This window comes from Myxocyprinus asiaticus, chromosome 23 (assembly GCF_019703515.2).
Source record: "Myxocyprinus asiaticus isolate MX2 ecotype Aquarium Trade chromosome 23, UBuf_Myxa_2, whole genome shotgun sequence".
Taxonomy (NCBI): Eukaryota; Metazoa; Chordata; class Actinopteri; order Cypriniformes; family Catostomidae; genus Myxocyprinus; species Myxocyprinus asiaticus.
In genome coordinates, this window is record NC_059366.1 from 2,228,379 (window position 1) to 2,246,228 (window position 17,850).

General features: G+C 40.7%; 1 protein-coding gene across 5 annotated transcripts in view; it reads left to right on the forward strand.

Annotated features, from left to right (window-relative positions):
• Positions 1-17,850, forward strand: part of tp53bp2a (tumor protein p53 binding protein, 2a) — a 120,445-nt gene that overhangs the window by 65,268 nt on the left and 37,327 nt on the right. For 4 of the 5 annotated variants that reach the window (XM_051650873.1, XM_051650874.1, XM_051650875.1 and 1 more), the window contains exons 6-8: positions 14,999-15,173; positions 15,747-15,928; positions 16,034-16,198. In XM_051650873.1, coding sequence (XP_051506833.1) covers positions 14,999-15,173; positions 15,747-15,928; positions 16,034-16,198 — 522 coding nt within the window. Of the gene's footprint in view, positions 1-9,354; positions 9,469-14,998; positions 15,174-15,746; positions 15,929-16,033; positions 16,199-17,850 lie in introns of those variants that run through there. The other variant, XM_051650878.1, reaches the window with a different exon arrangement.

Here is a 17,850-nt window from a genome sequence, read left to right on the forward strand (position 1 = left end):
GAGTATTTTTTGTAGGACATTGGAAGGATTAGGTCATCTCCTGCACTCATGAACAGCTGGCTCACTGAACATTAATTTGACTGTCCGAGGAAACTGAACAGAAGTTTTTTTTTTTGTGTGTGTGTGCTGGTTCCGCTAGCGGCTGGAGTTTATTTTGCAGAGTGGCACACCTTCGGGACAGTTTTGTGGATGAATCTACATGCTCTTTGAGTTTGTTCCACCTATTGGCTGGAGTTTGTTTTATAGATATCTTTTGCTGTGTAATTCTGTCTCACAAAATTTGTATAGAAACACTGGACTTGAGCAATCCGACAGCAAAGTTGTCGCGGGGGTCCTTGTAGGCGTACATGGACTATTTGGAGGGATGGACGCCAGTTGGCGCTGTCGTGCGCAGGGTTAATGCGTATGTTTTTCTTTTTATTTTATTTTTTTGGCAGGGATGTACAGGTTTTAATTGTAACGGCCCATAGAGCAGTTACTATGGTTTCAAGCTGTAGTACCACTACCATGCTCCAGGGGGCTCTCTAGACTACCACTTCTCTGGATAAAAGACAGAGAGAAGTAGAGTAAGAAATGTTTGGTTAGAGAGAAGCATGGCCTCCTCTTGTGCTAACCTTGTGTGTAGAGTCCGGGTTGAGAAATTGTTGTTTTAAGCTCATCCAAGTAAGTATTTTGTTCTTTTTGAGTTGTTAACATTGTATATATCTGGTATTTGGTGGTTTATGTCTCATTTGGTTCATTTCAATGTGTTTATACTTGGTGCTAATGTTAGCCTGTATGTTTCTATTTAGAAGGACTTCTTGTTCATCCCTCATTCACAGTGTTGATCTTTCTTATTCTACTGGGTTGATACCACTTCCACTACATATGCTGTACTGCTTATTGTGGGAATTTTAATGCTTCATGCCAATGTCATCGTTGGATAAATTGAATCAATCTATAAAGGGATGTTTGAGTGCTGCAAGGATACAGTTATTGCAACGTACCCTAAACTGAAGCCTGAATTCCTTTAAAACACGTGTATGTTGGGAGCTATTACTTGAAATTACCTACTGGACTGTTTGCTCATTCCTTGTTTAATATCTCCCTATCTTCACCTACACCCATGCTCAGAGAACACTAAAGGAAAGCCATCTCTTGGACAATGAACAGATAAGCTCGTTTTCTTAGTATATATTTATTCATCCTGACGACAATGACAAAAACATACATGCAACAGTCTTTATGTGTTGACCCTCTGTTTTTGTATTTATGATGGTTTTTGTGTGGTATATTTGATATAAATATTTTTGCAATTACTTCTGTGTTTGGACTTATGGTTTGAGTGTTTCTGAGTCTGGTTAAAACAATTATAGTCGGCAGAGTCCTCCCTTATAAATTTATGTGTGATTTGCCCAACTGGGAGTTCTCAGCTGGACGGTTACATAATGGTCACATGTGGTCTTTATAATCTTGTTTTTGACACACAATCTATTTTTTCTTATATGTCAAAATGTCAAATGTTAATATGAGTGGATTGTCTCTCACCACGTGGAATGTGAATGGGTTGGGGCACCCCATAAAAAGAAGGAAGGTTATTTCTCTTCTTAAGCATAAGAAATATGATATAGTGTTTCTTCAAGAAATGCACCTTTCTTTACAGGAAGCAGAGCATTTTTTTTTTTTATAGTGCTGGCTCAAGTAAGAGCAGGGGAGTCATTACACTGATAAGTAAACATCTACAATTCAAATGTCTCAAACAGTTTAAAGATAAATTAGGAAGAGCCATTATTGGCTTTTTTATAGATCTTGAAGGGATGTTGCAAGCCGCTGGCACCCATCATGATATAATATTGGGAGGAAACTTTAATCTTTTGATGGACTCAGTCCTTGATCATAGTGCAGCAAAAGTGTGCAAGCCCCCAAGAGCAACATTGATGCTTCACAGGATGTGTAAATATCTTGGTCTTAAAGATATTTGTAGACTTTTAAACCCATCTGGTAGGGACAATAATTTTTTTTCATCAGTCCATAAGATTTACTCTAAAATAGATTTTTTTTATATCTAAGTCCCTCATTTCATCTGTTATTGATTGCTCAATTGGAAACATTTTAGTGTCAGATCACGCCCTGGTGTGTTAAGTGGTGTTGCCACATACGGAGAAAAAGAAATCATATAGTTGCCTTTTTAATGTATACTTTTTGCAAAATCCTGAATTCCAGCAAATGCTAAAGTCTGAAATCAGTGTCTATATGGAGACCAACTGGTCCTCAGTATCCTCTGTGAGTGTGGTTTGGGAGGCACTTAAGGTGGTTCTTAGGGGCCGGATCATACAGTATGCCTCATTCACCAAGATATCCAAAGCACAAGATCTCGTGAAATTGGAAGGGAATATAAAAAGTGCAGAGGCAGAGCTGAAACGGCGAATGTCATCTAATGGCCTCAGAGAATTGACCCGATTGAAATATAGATATAATACTATTTTGTCGTGGAAGGTGGCGTTTTGGCTATTCAAAGCAAGACAGTCATACTTTGAGATGGGGGACAAGGCAGGAAAACTTCTGGCTAGATATATAAAACAGATAGAATCTTTTTCTACCATTCCCTTAGTGAAATCTGCTGGTGGTGAAATATTTACCTCAGCCACTGATATTAATAATGCTTTTAAAGGATTTTATCTTGATCTCTATAGTGCCACATCTTCATCTACTGAAGAGGAAATTCTCTTGATAACCTTGGAGGAGCTTGGCGAGGTAATTAAGGCCTTGCCTACAGGTAAGGCTCCAGGGCCAGATGGCTTTTTTTATGCTACAGAATTGGCTCCACTTTTGCTAGAAGTTTATACGGAATCATTAAAGAATGGAATGCTTCCGCCAACCATGATGCAAGCCCGGATCAGTCTGATTCTTAAAAAGGACAAAGATCCAAGTGAGTGTAAGAGTTTCCCTGATCCAGCTAGACATTAAAATATTGTCAAAAATTTTAGCTAACCGATTATGACATCTGTTGTACATATAGATCAGGTGGGGTTTATTCGGGGCCGTAGCTCTTCTGATAACATTAGGCGTTTCATCAATATCATGTGGTCAGTGGAGAATGATCAGACTCCGGTCGCTGCCATCTCACTTGATGCCGAAAAAGCATTTGATATGGTAGAATGGGATTATCTTTTGAAGATTTTGGAAATGTACGGGTTTGGGAATACGTTTATTGGATGGATTAAGTTACTTTATTAGACACCCTGTAGCGGCGGTACAAACAAATGGATTAATTTCAGATTACTTTACTCTGGATAGGGGCACCCGGCAGGGTTGCTCCCTTTCCCCATTATTAATCTGTCTTGCCCTGGAACCATTAGCAGCCGCGATAAGAAAGGTGGCTGTTTTTCCAGGGTTGATGGTGGGAGGTGTGGCACATAAACTTTTGCTTTACGCAGATATTTTATTATTAATCTCTGACCCTATTAGATCTATGCCTTGCCTCCAGAGAATTATTAATTCCTTTTCTAAGTTCTCGGGATACAGAGTTAATTGGTCTAAATCCGAAGCTTTGGCTCTGACAGCATACTGCCCAGTAACGGCTTTTCAGCCAGGTGCCTTTCAGTGGCCCAAACAGGGCATTAAGTATTTGGGTATTTTATTCCCTGCAAATTTGTGTGATTTAGTAATTTTGACCCTTTTTATTAAAGGTTTTCGAGCGATGTGGACAGGTGGGCTTCATTACATTTATCGATGATAGGGAAGGTTAATGTTATTAAAATGATTTGTATTCCAAAATTCAACTACCTGCTACAGTCTCTCCTTGTAGATGTCCCCCTCTCTTATTTCAAGCAATTTGATAGCATAGCGAAGTCCTTCAATTGGAATGGTAAACGTCCCAGATTACATTTCAGTAAACTGCATAGGCTGATTGACAAAGGTGGGCAAGGCCTACCCAAGATTTTGTTTTATTATTATGCATTCAGTCTCAGCCATTTGGCTCATTGGTCGCTTCCACCTGAAAAAGCTCCTTCCTGGTTTTGTAGTGAACAGGAAGTCCTTGCCCCACTTCGCCATTGCAAAGCCTTTCTATCAAACTAATCGGAGAAGTTAAGTTACACCCCGTTATCTCGCATTTGCACTGGGTATGGACAAAAGTGTCCAGAGTGTTTAATTCGGACATTTATTTAAGTATTGTCTCGAACATATGGCTGAACCCAAAATTATGTATTAATAAGTCCCCTTGTGGATTGTGAGGGAGGTTAATACGCTCTTGCCCCTATTTCTCCATTACAAAGCCTTTCTATCAAACTAACCAGAGAAGTTAAGTTACACCCCGTTATCTTGCATTTGCACTCAGTATGGACAAAAGTGTCCAGAGTGTTTAACCCTGGAGAAGTTTTGACATGCTTGACATTTGTGCTTTATTCAGTTGCTTAAAAACATATTAATGGTTAAAGTCTGATAACACTGTATTCAGCACAAACTGGGCTAAAATATATGTGAACAACATGTATGTGCATGTTTGTATTTTTGAGAAAATAACGTTTATGTGTGGTTTTTGAAAAAACAAATATTTTAAGTCACTGAAATAAGGCCATATATCACATACTAAACATTTGTTCACAAGACTTTTGAGAACTGAATCTTGTAGCCTAGAGTTTTTGCTACAAAAATGATGTGAAAACCATCCTGATCACTCATTCATACAAAACAATATAGTCATTTAACTTCTGTAAGACACTTTTAGTGTTAGAAAGGCCATATGCGTGGAGGCATGGATGATCATGAATATTGATGTGATGCACACCTGAGGAGACAAAGACCCCTCCCCTGAGAGAGAATGAATGTGAGGAGACTTAATGATTGAATGTATTGTTTGTAGCTTATTCACAAAATCAAGTTTAAGTTAAAAGAAGTAATCTGACTATACATTTTCTTTACATAAAGACTTAAAAACTTTAGACCTACACTGCCATTTAAAAGTTTTTAGATCTGTAAGATTTTTTAATGTTTTTAAAAGAAAACTCTTCTGCTCACCAAGGCTGCATTTATATACAAAATACAGCAAAAACAGTGAAATTGTGAAATATTTTTACCATTTAAAATCACTGTTTTCTATTTGAATATATTGTAAAATGCTATTTATTACTGTGATGTAAAGCTGAATTTTCAGCATCATTACTGCAGTCTTCAGTGTCACATGATCCTTCAGAAATCATTCTAATATGCTGATTTTCTAATATGGGCATATTTACAGCACATTTTACACATTTACACCCGAACAGATATTTGCAAGCACAAGCTTCGTTGATGATAATGAGGCAGCATAAACACTAGTTAAAATATAATCTAAACATTCATATTATTTTTATATCATATTACATATATTTATATCATACAGCCTACAATTTAAATACCTGCTTTAGCCGAAACAACATTTACATGTAACTAAAACTTATAACATATTTCAAATTTCAATACTCTGAATCCTGGCTGGCAAGTCTGGAAATAGTCCAACTAGTAAAATATGTACATGTTTATATAAAATAGCATGTCAACTAATATGAATGTAAAACTAAATGACTTAATCATACGAAATTGTATCCTTGGCTGGATCAAGTCGCTCTTCAAAATGCAAACGTTCCTCGTCGGATTCCCGCTCTTCTTCTGAGGAAAATGTGAACTCTTTGTCACTATCCAGGACCATCTGTAGAGCTTCCTCACCTGTGTAGCGTGCAGGAAACTGAATGAATCTGATGATGAACTTGATGCTTTTTAAGGCATTGTTGGGGGTGTTTACCATTTGCATTGATCATCTCAGCACATTACCGTATGAATAGCGCGCTCTGCTGGTGGGTGTGATCATATTAGCGATAATTAGCTGAGCCAGGAGAAACTGTACATCGCTTTGTTTCATACAGATTACATTGCCGTAGAATATTTTTCAATTTGAATTGTTTTATTTAAAAGTAGACATTTTAAGCTTTCTTTAGACATACACTATATTGCCAAAAGTATTCGCTCACCCATCCAAATAATTGAATTCAGGTGTTCCAATCACTTCCATGGCCACAGGTGTATAAAATGAAGCACCTAGGCATGCAGACTGCTTCTGCAAACATTTGTGAAAGAATGGGCCGCTCTCAGGAGCTCAGTGAATTCCAGCGTGGTACTGTGATAGGAGGCCACCTGTACAACAAGTCCAGTCATGAAATTTCCTTGCTACTAAATATTCCACAGTCAACTGTCAGTGGTATTATAACAAAGTGGAAGCGATTGGGAATGACAGCAACTCAGCCACGAAGTGGTAGGCCACGTAAAATGACAGAGCGGGGTCAGCGGATGCTGAGGCGCATAGTGCACGGAGGTCGCCAACTTTCTGTTGCTACAGACCTCCAAAGTTCATGTGGCCTTCAGATTAGCTCAAGAACAGTGCATACAGAGCTTCATGGAATGGGTTTCCATGTCCGAGCAGCTGCATCCAAGCCATACATCACCAAGTGCAATGCAAAGCGTCGGATGCAGTGGTGTAAAGCACGCCGCCACTGGACTCTAGAGCAGTGGAGACGCGTTCTCTGGAGTGACGAATCACACTTCTCCATCTGGCAATCTGATGGACGAGTCTGGGTTTGGCGGTTGCCAGGAGAACGGTACTTGTCTGACTGCATTGGGCCAACTGTGAAGTTTGGTGGAGGGGGGATTATGGTGTGGGGTTGTTTTTCAGGAGCTGGGCTTGGCCCCTTAGTTCCAGTGAAAGGAACTCTGAATGCTTCAGCATACCAAGAGATTTTGGACAATTCCATGCTCCCAACTTTGTGGGAACAGTTTGGGGATGGCCCCTTCCTGTTCCAACATGACTGCGCACCAGTGCACAAAGCAAGGTCCATAAAGACATGGATGAGCGAGTTTGGTGTGGAAGAACTTGACTGGCCTGCACAGAGACCTGACCTCAACCCGATAGAGCACCTTTGGGATGAATTAGAGCGAAGACTGCAAGCCAGGCCTTCTCGTCCAACATCAGTGTCTGACCTCACAAATGCGCTTCTGGAAGAATGGTCAAAAATTCCCATAAACACACTCCTAAACCTTGTGGAAAGCCTTCCCAGAAGAGTTGAAGCTGTTATAGCTGCAAAGGGTGGGCTGACGTCATATTAAACCCTATGGATTAAGAATGGGATGTCACTTAAGTTCATATGCGTCTAAAGGCAGATGAGCGAATACTTTTGGCAATATAGTGTATGTTTCATGTTTGTCTGATAAGTATTCGCAGAGTTTCAGTTCATTTTTGTGACGTGTTTCAGAAAGATTCGGAGACAGAGACGGCTGAAAGCGCACCCTGTTTATTTTCTTTATTTTACAAAAGCACAAGGTTTTGTTGTTATTGTGAATGTACACAAAAGTAGACCCTTTATAGTCTCTAATGATGTCTTACACTTATCTGTATGCCCAAAAATGACAGAGTATTTTAAGTTGTTTCCGCTGTTATGAGGAAAAAATCCAGCAGGACGCGCCGGTGCGTCCGTCGACCCCAGAGGGTTAATTCTGACATTTATTTAAATGTTGCCTCGAGCATATGGCTGAACCCCAAATTATGTATTAATAAGTCCCCTTTCTGCTGGTCAGAGTGGATTGTGAGGGGGGTTACTACACTCAATGACCTATATGAGGGCAGAGTGTTGAGAACCTTTGAAAATTTTGTTCAACATATTGGAATTCCCAGATCTCAGTTCTTTAGGTATTTACAGCTGCGCCACCTGCTCTGTACTGTTTTTGGAAGTAGCATACACCTCCCTAAAGCAGCAGACACTCTGGGAGGGGTGATTACTACTTTTGGAAAAGGTCATGAGACATCAGTGTATTACTCCCTGCTAATTCAGGGTCTGGGGAATGGAGCTTTAACTTATATCAAGAGATTATGGTAGAAAGATTTAAACTTGGTATTGGAGGAGGGAGTGTGGGCTAGGATTCTAAAAAACGTCAAGTCTGCATCTAGAGACGCAAGGGTGCGCCTTTTGCAATTCAAGTTTTTACATTGATTCTATTGGACCCCCTCTAGATTGTATAGGCTTGGTATTAAAGACACACCCACCTGCTAGCAATGCCAATCAGAGGATGGAGACACAATCCATGTCTTTTGGTGGTGTTAAGATCCAAGAATTTTGGTTGAAGGTTCAGAGTTTTGTGTGTGATGTATTGGGCACTCGGGTTTCATTTTGCCCCAGACTCTGTATTTTGGGCGATGGGGCAGTCATCGATGTAGAGAATAGTCACATAAAGCGTTGGGTCTTAACCAGTGTCATGATCGCCAGACAGATAGTTTTGAGGGGATGGAGGTCGGCTGGAGCGCCCTCATTCCAGGAGTGGTGCTCTGAAATGGGGAGGGTGGCGGCCTTTGAAGAAGGGTCATTTAGAAGACTGGGGAAATTGGACTTGTTTGTAGGGAAATGGGTGGATATCTGGCATTTTTGGAGGGCTCTCAGGGAGGGTCATTGGAGAAAGAGGTGTAGTTGTCAATATGTGTGAATATATATATATATATATATATATATATAGATATAAATATAGATATATATAGATATAGATATAGATATATAGATATAGATATAGATATACACAGTCATGTGAAAAAGACAGGACACCCCATGAAAACCTTTGTCTTTTTCAACATATGGACATTAGATCTTAATTTTAACAATATTGAGAGATGGAGGTAATATAAATAAACTACTAAAACTGAAGAAATGTCTTTTTAAAATTATTTGTAAAATATACTTAATAGAAATGCAATTTTTAGGTGAGGAAAAAGATAGCTCTCTCGTCTACTTGCGGTGTGGCTCTTTTATGCCACTCTCCCCGTGCTCACTGAAATTAGAGACAGGTGTTAGACAAAATTTAGCTCAGGTGTAAGCGCCCTTACTGCTTTCTCTCTCTACGGAGAGATGCTTCACCATGCCCCCGCTGCCACACTAACCCTTTTATATATTTTGTGTTAAAGCATAGTTCTGTAAAAAAAAAACATAATAAAATCCGGAGTTAAGGGGGTGCCATGTCAGATCACACCTAGGGCACCAAGTAAGCCAAAACCTCCACTGCACTTGCAAATTGTAGTCTGGCTTTTTTATGGTGGTTTTGGAGCAGTGGCTTCTTCCTTGCTGAGCAGCCTTTCATGTTATGTCGATATAGGACTCCTTTTACTGTGGATATTGATACTTGTCTACATGTTTCCTGCAGCATCTTCACAAAGTCCTTTGCTGTTGTTCTTGGATTGATTTGCACTTTTCGCACCAAACTACGTTCATCTCTAGGGGACAGAATGCGTCTCCTTCCTGAGCGGTATGTTGGCTGCGTGGTCCCATGGTATTTATACTTGCGTACTATTGTTTGTACCTTCAGGCATTTGGAAATGTCTCCCAAGGATGAACCAGACTTGCAGAGGTCCTCAATTTTTTTTCTGAGGTCTTGGCTGATTTTCCCATGATGTCAAGCAAAGAGGCACTGAGTTTGAAGGTAGGCCTTAAAATACATCCACAGGTACACCTCCAATTCAGTACACCTCCTATCATAATGTGCCATTAAAGGCACAGTTAACTTAGTGTATGTAAACTTCTAACTCATATCAAGCACAAAGTAGATGTCCTAAACGACTTGCCAAAACTATAGTTTGCTAATATTAAATCTGTGGAGTGGTTAAAAAATGAGTTTTAATGACTTCAACCTAAGTGTATGTAAACTTCTGACTTCAACTGTAATTAACCAGTTCTCCAGGATCAAGCTGTGGCTTCTTAATAAGCGGTTTGATAACTGCCATTTTAAAGTTTCTTGGGACATGTCCTAAGGATAGTAAGCGAAAAGATAGCGAGTTAATATTAAGAAGAGGTTCTGAGATTACAGGGAATACCTCTTTTAAGAGCTTGGTTGGTATTGGATCTAACATACATGTTGTGGCTTTTGCTTTTTTGATAAGTTTTGTTAGCTCTTCATGACATATGACAGCGAAGGATTGAAGTTGCTTGTGAGGAAAATTATGAGACACTGTTTTCTGAGGTGCTGTGACAGTTGATTGCATAGTTCCAATTTTCTGATTATTTCAATTTTATCAATAAAGAAATTCATGAAGTCATTACTTTTGAGCTGCGATGGAATATCTCAGTACTTTATTCCTAACCAATTTAGCCATAGTACTGAATAAACACCTAGGTTTGTTGTGGTTATTTTCTATGAGTTTGCTAAGATATGCTGACCTGGCAGCTTTTATTGCCTGTCTGTAGCTACAGACACTGTCCTTCCATGCACCGCGAAATATTTCTAATTTCGTATTCTTCCACTTGCGCTCCATTTTCCGAGCTGCTCTCTTGAGAGCATGAGTGTGATCATTGTACCATGGTGCGGGGCTTTTTTCTTGAATTTACTTTAATCGAAGGGTGGCGACACTATCAAGAGTGCTAGAGAAGACTGTATTGATATTTTCTGTTATTACGTCAAGTTCTATAGACTTTTTGGCTTACTGAGTATGCGAGACAATTCTGGAAGATTATTAGTGAAGCTATCTTTAGTGGTCGAAAGAATAGTTCTACCTGAACGATAGCAAGGTGTAGATTGAGTGACATTAGCTGATCGCTGCAAACAAGAGACGAGGTAATGATCTGAGATGTCATCGCTCTGCGGTAGAAATTCTATAGTATCAACATCAACTCCATATGACAGAAATAAATCTAGCGTATGATTATGGCAATGAGTTGGTCCTGTCACATTTTGTCTGTCTCCAAGAGAGTTGAGAATATCGATAAATGCTAGTCCCAATGTGTCATTTTCATTATCTATGTGAATGTTGAAGTCACCAACAATTAAAGCTCTGTCTACATTAACTACTAGATCTGATAGAAAATTAGCAAATTCACCAAGGAAATCTGAGTACAGCCCGGGTGATCTATATACTGTAGCAAGGGCAAAAGACGACAGAGATTTTTTTATTGATATCTGACTGTGTCATTAAGCATTATTAGTTAAAAAAAACTTACTTACAGGTGCATCTCAATAAATTAGAATGTCGTGGAAAAGTTCATTTATTTCAGTAATTCAACTCAAATTGTGAAACTCGTGTATTAAATAAATTCAGTGCACACAGACTGAAGTAGTTTAAGTCTTTGGTTCTTTTAATTGTGATGATTTTGGCTCACATTTAACAAAAACCCACCAATTCACTATCTCAAAAAATTAGAATACATCATAAGACCAATAAAAAAAACTTTTTTAGTGAATTGTTGGCCTTCTGGAAAGTATGTTCATTTACTGGATATGTACTCAATACTTGGTAGGGGCTCCTTTTGCTTTAATTACTGCCTCAATTCGGCGTGGCATGGAGGTGATCAGTTTGTGGCACTGCTGAGGTGGTATGGAAGCTCAGGTTTCTTTGACAGTGGCCTTCAGCTCATCTGCATTTTTTGGTCTGTTGTTTCTCATTTTCCTCTTGACAATACCCCATAGATTCTCTATGGGGTTCAGGTCTGGTGAGTTTGCTGGCCAGTCAAGCACACCAACACCATGGTCATTTAACCAACTTTTGGTGCTTTTGGCAGTGTGGGCAGGTGCCAAATCCTGCTGGAAAATGAAATCAGCATCTTTAAAAAGCTGGTCAGCAGAAGGAAGCATGAATTGCTCCAAAATTTCTTGGTAAACGGGTGCAGTGACTTTGGTTTTCAAAAAACACAATGGACCAACACCAGCAGATGACATTGCACCCCAAATCATCACAGACTGTGGAAACTTAACACTGGACTTCAAGCAACTTGGGCTTTGAGCTTCTCCACCCTTCCTCCAGACTCTAGGACCTTGGTTTTCAAATGAAATACAAAACTTGCTCTCATCTGAAAAGAGGACTTTGGACCACTGGGCAACAGTCCAGTTCTTCTTCTCCTTAGCCCAGATAAGACGCCTCTGACGTTGTCTGTGGTTCAGGAGTGGCTTAACAAGAGGAATACGACAACTGTAGCCAAATTCCTTGACATGCCCCAGCCTCAGTCCATTCCTTGTGAAGTTCACCCAAATTCTTGAATCGATTTTGCTTGACAATCATAAGGCTGTGGTTCTCTCGGTTGGTTGTGCATCTTTTTCTTCCACACTTTTTCCTTCCACTCAACTTTCTGTTAACATGCTTGGATACAGCACTCTGTGAACAGCCAGCTTCTTTGGCAATGAATGTTTGTGGCTTACCCTCCTTGTGAAGGGTGTCAATGATTGTCTTCTGGACAACTGTCAGATCAGCAGTCTTCCCCATGATTGTGTAGCCTAGTGAACCAAACTGAGAGACCATTCTGAAGGCTCAGGAAACCTTTGCAGGTGTTTTGAGTTGATTAGCTGATTGGCATGTCACCATATTCTAATTTTTTGAGATAGTGAATTGGTGGGTTTTTGTTAAATGTGAGCCAAAATCATCACAATTAAAAGAACCAAAGACTTAAACTACTTCAGTCTGTGTGCACTGAATTTATTTAATACACGAGTTTCACAATTTGAGTTGAATTACTGAAATAAATGAACTTTTCCACGACATTCTAATTTATTGAGATGCACCTGTATATCCTGTCCTCTGCGTAACACCAAGAACTTCACTGTAAATTGTAGCAACACCACCTCCTTGACTCTTAAGACGATGCTCATGTTTCAATAACCTGAGTGAGTAGAATCATTTACACTAATATAGTCATCCGATTTAAGCCAGGTTTAACAGAACGCATCCAAATTATGATCTGTAAGAATTTCATTTACAAATAGTGTTTTGGTAGAAAGAGATCTAATGTTTAATAGCCCTACCTTTTATATTATGTTTATCTTCAACAAAAATTTATTGTATGATTATAATGATTATAATTTTTTTTTTTTTTTGTCAAGTTTGACCTTAATCAAATTTTTTCTAAGGGGGTTTGTGTTTGGTAGTTCGGGGAACAGACACAGTCTCTATATGATATCTAGGTGATACAGTATGTGTTGTAGCTTATGTGACCTGTGTGATGTCTCAAGGCAGCTAGCAGACATTTGGATTAACCAGTTTGTCTGCTTCCTGACCTGGGCCCCAATTAGTCAAATACTATCACTATTAAGACCAATAATGAAAAAGCCAAATTATTGGAGACGAGAGCAGCACCCTTCCTGGAGGGATAGAGTCAGTCTCTCTTTAGCAGGTCAGGTCTACCCAAAAACTCTTCCAATTGTCTTTAAATCCTATGCTATTTTTGGGACACCAGTCAGACATCCAGCCATTCAGTCACACTTATCTACTGTGAACCTAAAAAAAATTAGCAGGTAGGAGGCCAGAGCATGTTACACTGCCTGACATAATTTCTGCAAGTTCACACACCTCTTTAACATTATCTTTAGTGATCTCTGACTGGCGAGGCCAGACATTGTTAGTGCCGACATGAATAACAATTTTAGAAAATCTACGTTTAGCATTAGCCAGCACTTGTAAATTTGATCTGATGTCAGATGCTCGAGCCCCGGAAATGCATTTAATGATGGTGGCTGGAGTCTCTATTTCCACATTCCTTACAATAGAATCACCAATTATTAAGGCTCTTTCAACATGATTCTCAGTGGGTGCATCCCTGTGTGGGGAGAATCGATTGGAAACCCTAAAAGGAAAGGGAGAGTGGTGTCGCTTTGCTGAGCAGGTAATCTGCTGAGACGTCACCCAAACGGCATGCTGCTGGGGCTCTAGAGCCGGAACCAAAGTGTGTTTTGCTCGCTGTACTACCTGCATCCAAAACGGTATCTGCTGACTTCTCTTCCTCACTGACCACCACTAGTGTTAAGATGCATGTCTCTAACTCATTAACCTTCTCCGTCAGTCTGACTAATTTCTTACATTTATCACATGTAAATTCCTCACTGCTGGAAGAAGCTAAATTAAACTTGTGGCATGCAGTGCAGGAAGAAATAACATGAGCGGATGCCATGACATACCACACTTGTTTTTTGTTGTTGTTATGGTTGTTCTTGAGTGGCAAGTGTTTGAGATCGATGTGGTTCGATGTGGTTCCTGATCTGCAGATGTTTGAGTGTAAATCCGTGTAAAACACAGTAGAGAAAACGAATGCACCTGGTAAAATACACGCAGCTGAAACTGTAGAAAAGCGTTAAAATGGCAAAGGATAAAACGATGAATGTATAATAATAAGCAATACTAAGCAGGCTAGCAAGCTACAAACACTTGTGTAATGTGCCAACAGCAACCGGAACAGGAAGTCCTATAAGTGGGCGTGATCAATGGGAGACATTAGCTCAACTTCATTAAGAGAAATCGGAACCGGAATCGTTAAATTCCTTACAATTCCCATCCCTAGTCTCCAGTTACTTTTTATCACTTTTTGTGGTGTGGGATTTTGGCTAGTGAAAATGCTGAGTGGCTAGTGACTTTGGCTATTGAGCCACAGTGGCTGGTGAGCCAAAAAGTGAATGTCAAGCCCTGGACGACACAATTCACCTGTAGTCCCAATGACGTTGCATGCCATTTGCTTTGTATGGTAACATATACAGTCACAAATATTTGGAATTAGGCAATGTCAAAATAAAGTGAACCTGCAGAGTTGCGCTCACGATGCTTCTGAAATGTGAAATGCTTTGTGAAAATAAAGCTAACTAAATTTTAAGCACCTCCTGCGATGTTCTGAGATCATTGCAACGTTCACATCTACAACACTGTTCTTGCAAACTGTTTTCAGATGACACACAGAAGAGTGAAAACTATTTACATGCATGCAGTGGGCAGACGGTGCTAATTTCAAACCCTTTGGAACAGAGCTTTTGTTTAACAGCAGACTGATGTAAACCTGGGCATCCAGACAAAAAGTCTGGATACCCCCCAAAAAGTTGTGTAAAACCAATGTATGTGATTGGAACTTGCAATTTTGAGAAAGCTCATGCCATTTGTGAGCAATGTGCATATCAAGCAGTCACTGAACATGCCATCTGAGACTGAGACCATCTTCTGTCTTCTCTTCTCTAAGCCGCCTCTCACTGTGTGTCTGTCTTTCTTCTGCAGGAGCAGCGTTTGCATTTCCTGAAGCAGCAGGAGCACAGGCAGCAGCAGGCGTCCTCTGAACAGGAGACTCTTAAGCATCTGAGGGAAACTGTGGAGAAACAGGAAGCACAGCTGAAGAAAGTCAGAGCACTGAAGGGACAGGTCGAACACAAACGCCTCAGCAATGGAAAACTGGGTAAGGCTCCATCCATGGAAAGTAGTGTTTGGAAATGTTGCTTCTGATGTATCATTGTTACTAACATTCCAGTGAAGGCTACATTATTAGCAAGCATTTTCCAGTATATTTACCTTGATGTATTCAGTAAACCATAACCAGGTGTCACATTTTTAAGTGTTTTTTTTTTCTCTCTAAAAGCCAAAATGATGCAAGAAGTGTCAAAATAACAGCCAGTAAGAACATATTTGAGGTTTAAAATCAACATGAAATGGCATTCACAGCCCATTTTACTTCAGTAATGTGTATTTCAGAGTGAAAGAGAATATCAAACACTAACTAAAGAAATTGTAGGGTGGGATTATATACATGGTGAATTGATTGTATGGTAAAAAGTGATCTCCCTATTACAGTTGGTTAGAGTGGAGGGATTGATACAGAGAAACCTTGGTGATGCTAGCCAAACAAGTTATTAAATTTTTGTTAATAGATTATGAAGACATTTATTTTTTCTTGAGCCAGGACATTTTGAGTTAAACTGTGTCTGTCTGTCTGTGTGTGTCTGTCTGTCTGTCTGTCACGTGCACACTTTAGTGGAGGAGATTGACCAGATGAACAGTCTACTTTTGCTGAAGCAGAAAGAGTTGGTAGTAGCTGTGTCCAAAGTGGAAGAACTAAGCAAACAGCTGGAGACACTGAAAAATGGCCGGATGGACAAGCTTCACAATAACCGCAACTCCGTGGCCGAGCTGGACCGCCTCTACAGGGAACTACAGGTAAAGTTTGGTACTTTAAGCTGGGGTCCTTAGTTGACCTAATGGATTGCGGATTTTACCGGGGAAGCTCATGTCTTGAAGTGTCTTACATGTGTTATGTACCAGTTGAGGAACAATATGAACCAGGAACAGAATTCTAAACTCCAGCTACAGAGAGAAAACCTGAACGAGAGAAACCAGGAGGTGGCTGCCATGGACAAACGAGTAAATGAACTGCGAGATCGCTTGTGGAAGAAGAAAGCTGCCATACAGCAGAAAGAGAACCTTCCTGTAAGTGCCCTGCTGTCCTGTTGAAATATGATGTTTGTTCTCTTGTCCAAGCTACGCTCAGTGTAAAGTTTACACCAGCCACATTTAATTGCAAAGGATTCTAGTGAACTTTTGCTGGGACTTTGTCAGTTCTTTCTGGGAAGCACTCTGTGAAACACTTATGTTTTATTATTATTATTATTTATTTTTTTATTAGTCACAAATGCCAAGATTTTACTTCTAACTTAAATGAAAGTGTTCAGTTTTTTCTAAAAGTTAAGCTGAATTTTCTTCCCTTTGTGTGTTTCAAAATTATGAGAGTACTAGACCAGACAAGCCTCTTGTTCATCGGGAAAGGAGGAAGCAGGAAGGGGGTTAACACTCACAAAGATTTTAACTAGACACCAACATAAAACCGACACATTGACGCACACACACAGCAGCTGCGTGCGTCTCTCTCTCTCACTCTCTCTCTCTCTCTCTCTCTCTCTCTCTCTCTCTCTCTCTCTCTCTGGCATCCCCAGTTCCTCCTTTATCTCCCACTGATTGGGCAACTCAGCACCGGGTGTGCATCCTCACAGCCCGGCCACGCCCTCCTCCTCGTCACATACCCCCAGCGCCCAATTCTGGAGGTTCCCTAGCCTGACTTACTCACCCCCCCCACCCCCCCACCCCTTCCTGTAGGGGAGGAGTTAACCCTTCGGCTGTTCCACCGCCGGCTGGTCTTCCCCGCCTCCTCAGAACCTGGGGAGGGAGAGGGGAAAGAGAGAAAGAGAGAGAAAAGAAAACTCCGGTTCCCGACCACCGGCTATTCAGTCCTCAGCCAGCTGTCCAGCAATCCTCTGCGCACTGGGTTTCATCTCCTGGCGGATGACAGCGTGCTCCTCCACCTCCTGGCGGACAGCAATGGGCTCCCACTTCCTGGCGGATGGCAGCGGGCTCCTATGCCTCCTGGCGAACTGCTCCAGTACCCTCGAACCAGTCCTCTCTTCAGTGTCTCCTCAGTGTTGCAATCCTTTGTCAGCGGCGAGGGCTTTCTGATGGCGCGTCTTCCTCCAATCCCGAGTTTCGGCACCAGTGTGGCAGACAAGCCTCTTGTTCATCGGGAAAGGAGGAAGCAGGAACCGGGTTAACACTCACAAAGACTTTAATTAGACACCAACATAAAACTGAAACATAATGACACATAGACGCACACACACAGCGGCCGCGTGCATCTCTCTCTCTGGCGTCCCCGGCTCCTCCTTTATCTCTCTCCACTGACTGGGCAACTCAGCGCTGGGCGTGCATCCTCACGGCCCGGCCATGCCCTGCTCCTCGTCACACTAACAAAGTAGGAATATATATCAACTTACAGAGATTAGCTACAGAGGACACCGGCGATTCTGTGTTTGTCTCAAGTGGTACTGGCTGAATTATGGTCCCTGTACTCTCTTAAGTTTTTTTTTTTTCTCATTTGTTTTATGATTTTGGTCAAGCCAGCATGCATAATTTCTTGCCGTATCAGTTCATAGACTCCACCCCCCCCACCCCCCGCGATCTCTCTAGTTTATCTCTCATTGCTGTAGAAGACCATATCGCAAGTAGAACGCTCGTTTCCTCCACTTTTCCTTAACGCTTTTGATTTCTGAAATTATTGTGGATTTTTTTATTGTTGTGATAGATTAAAGAAA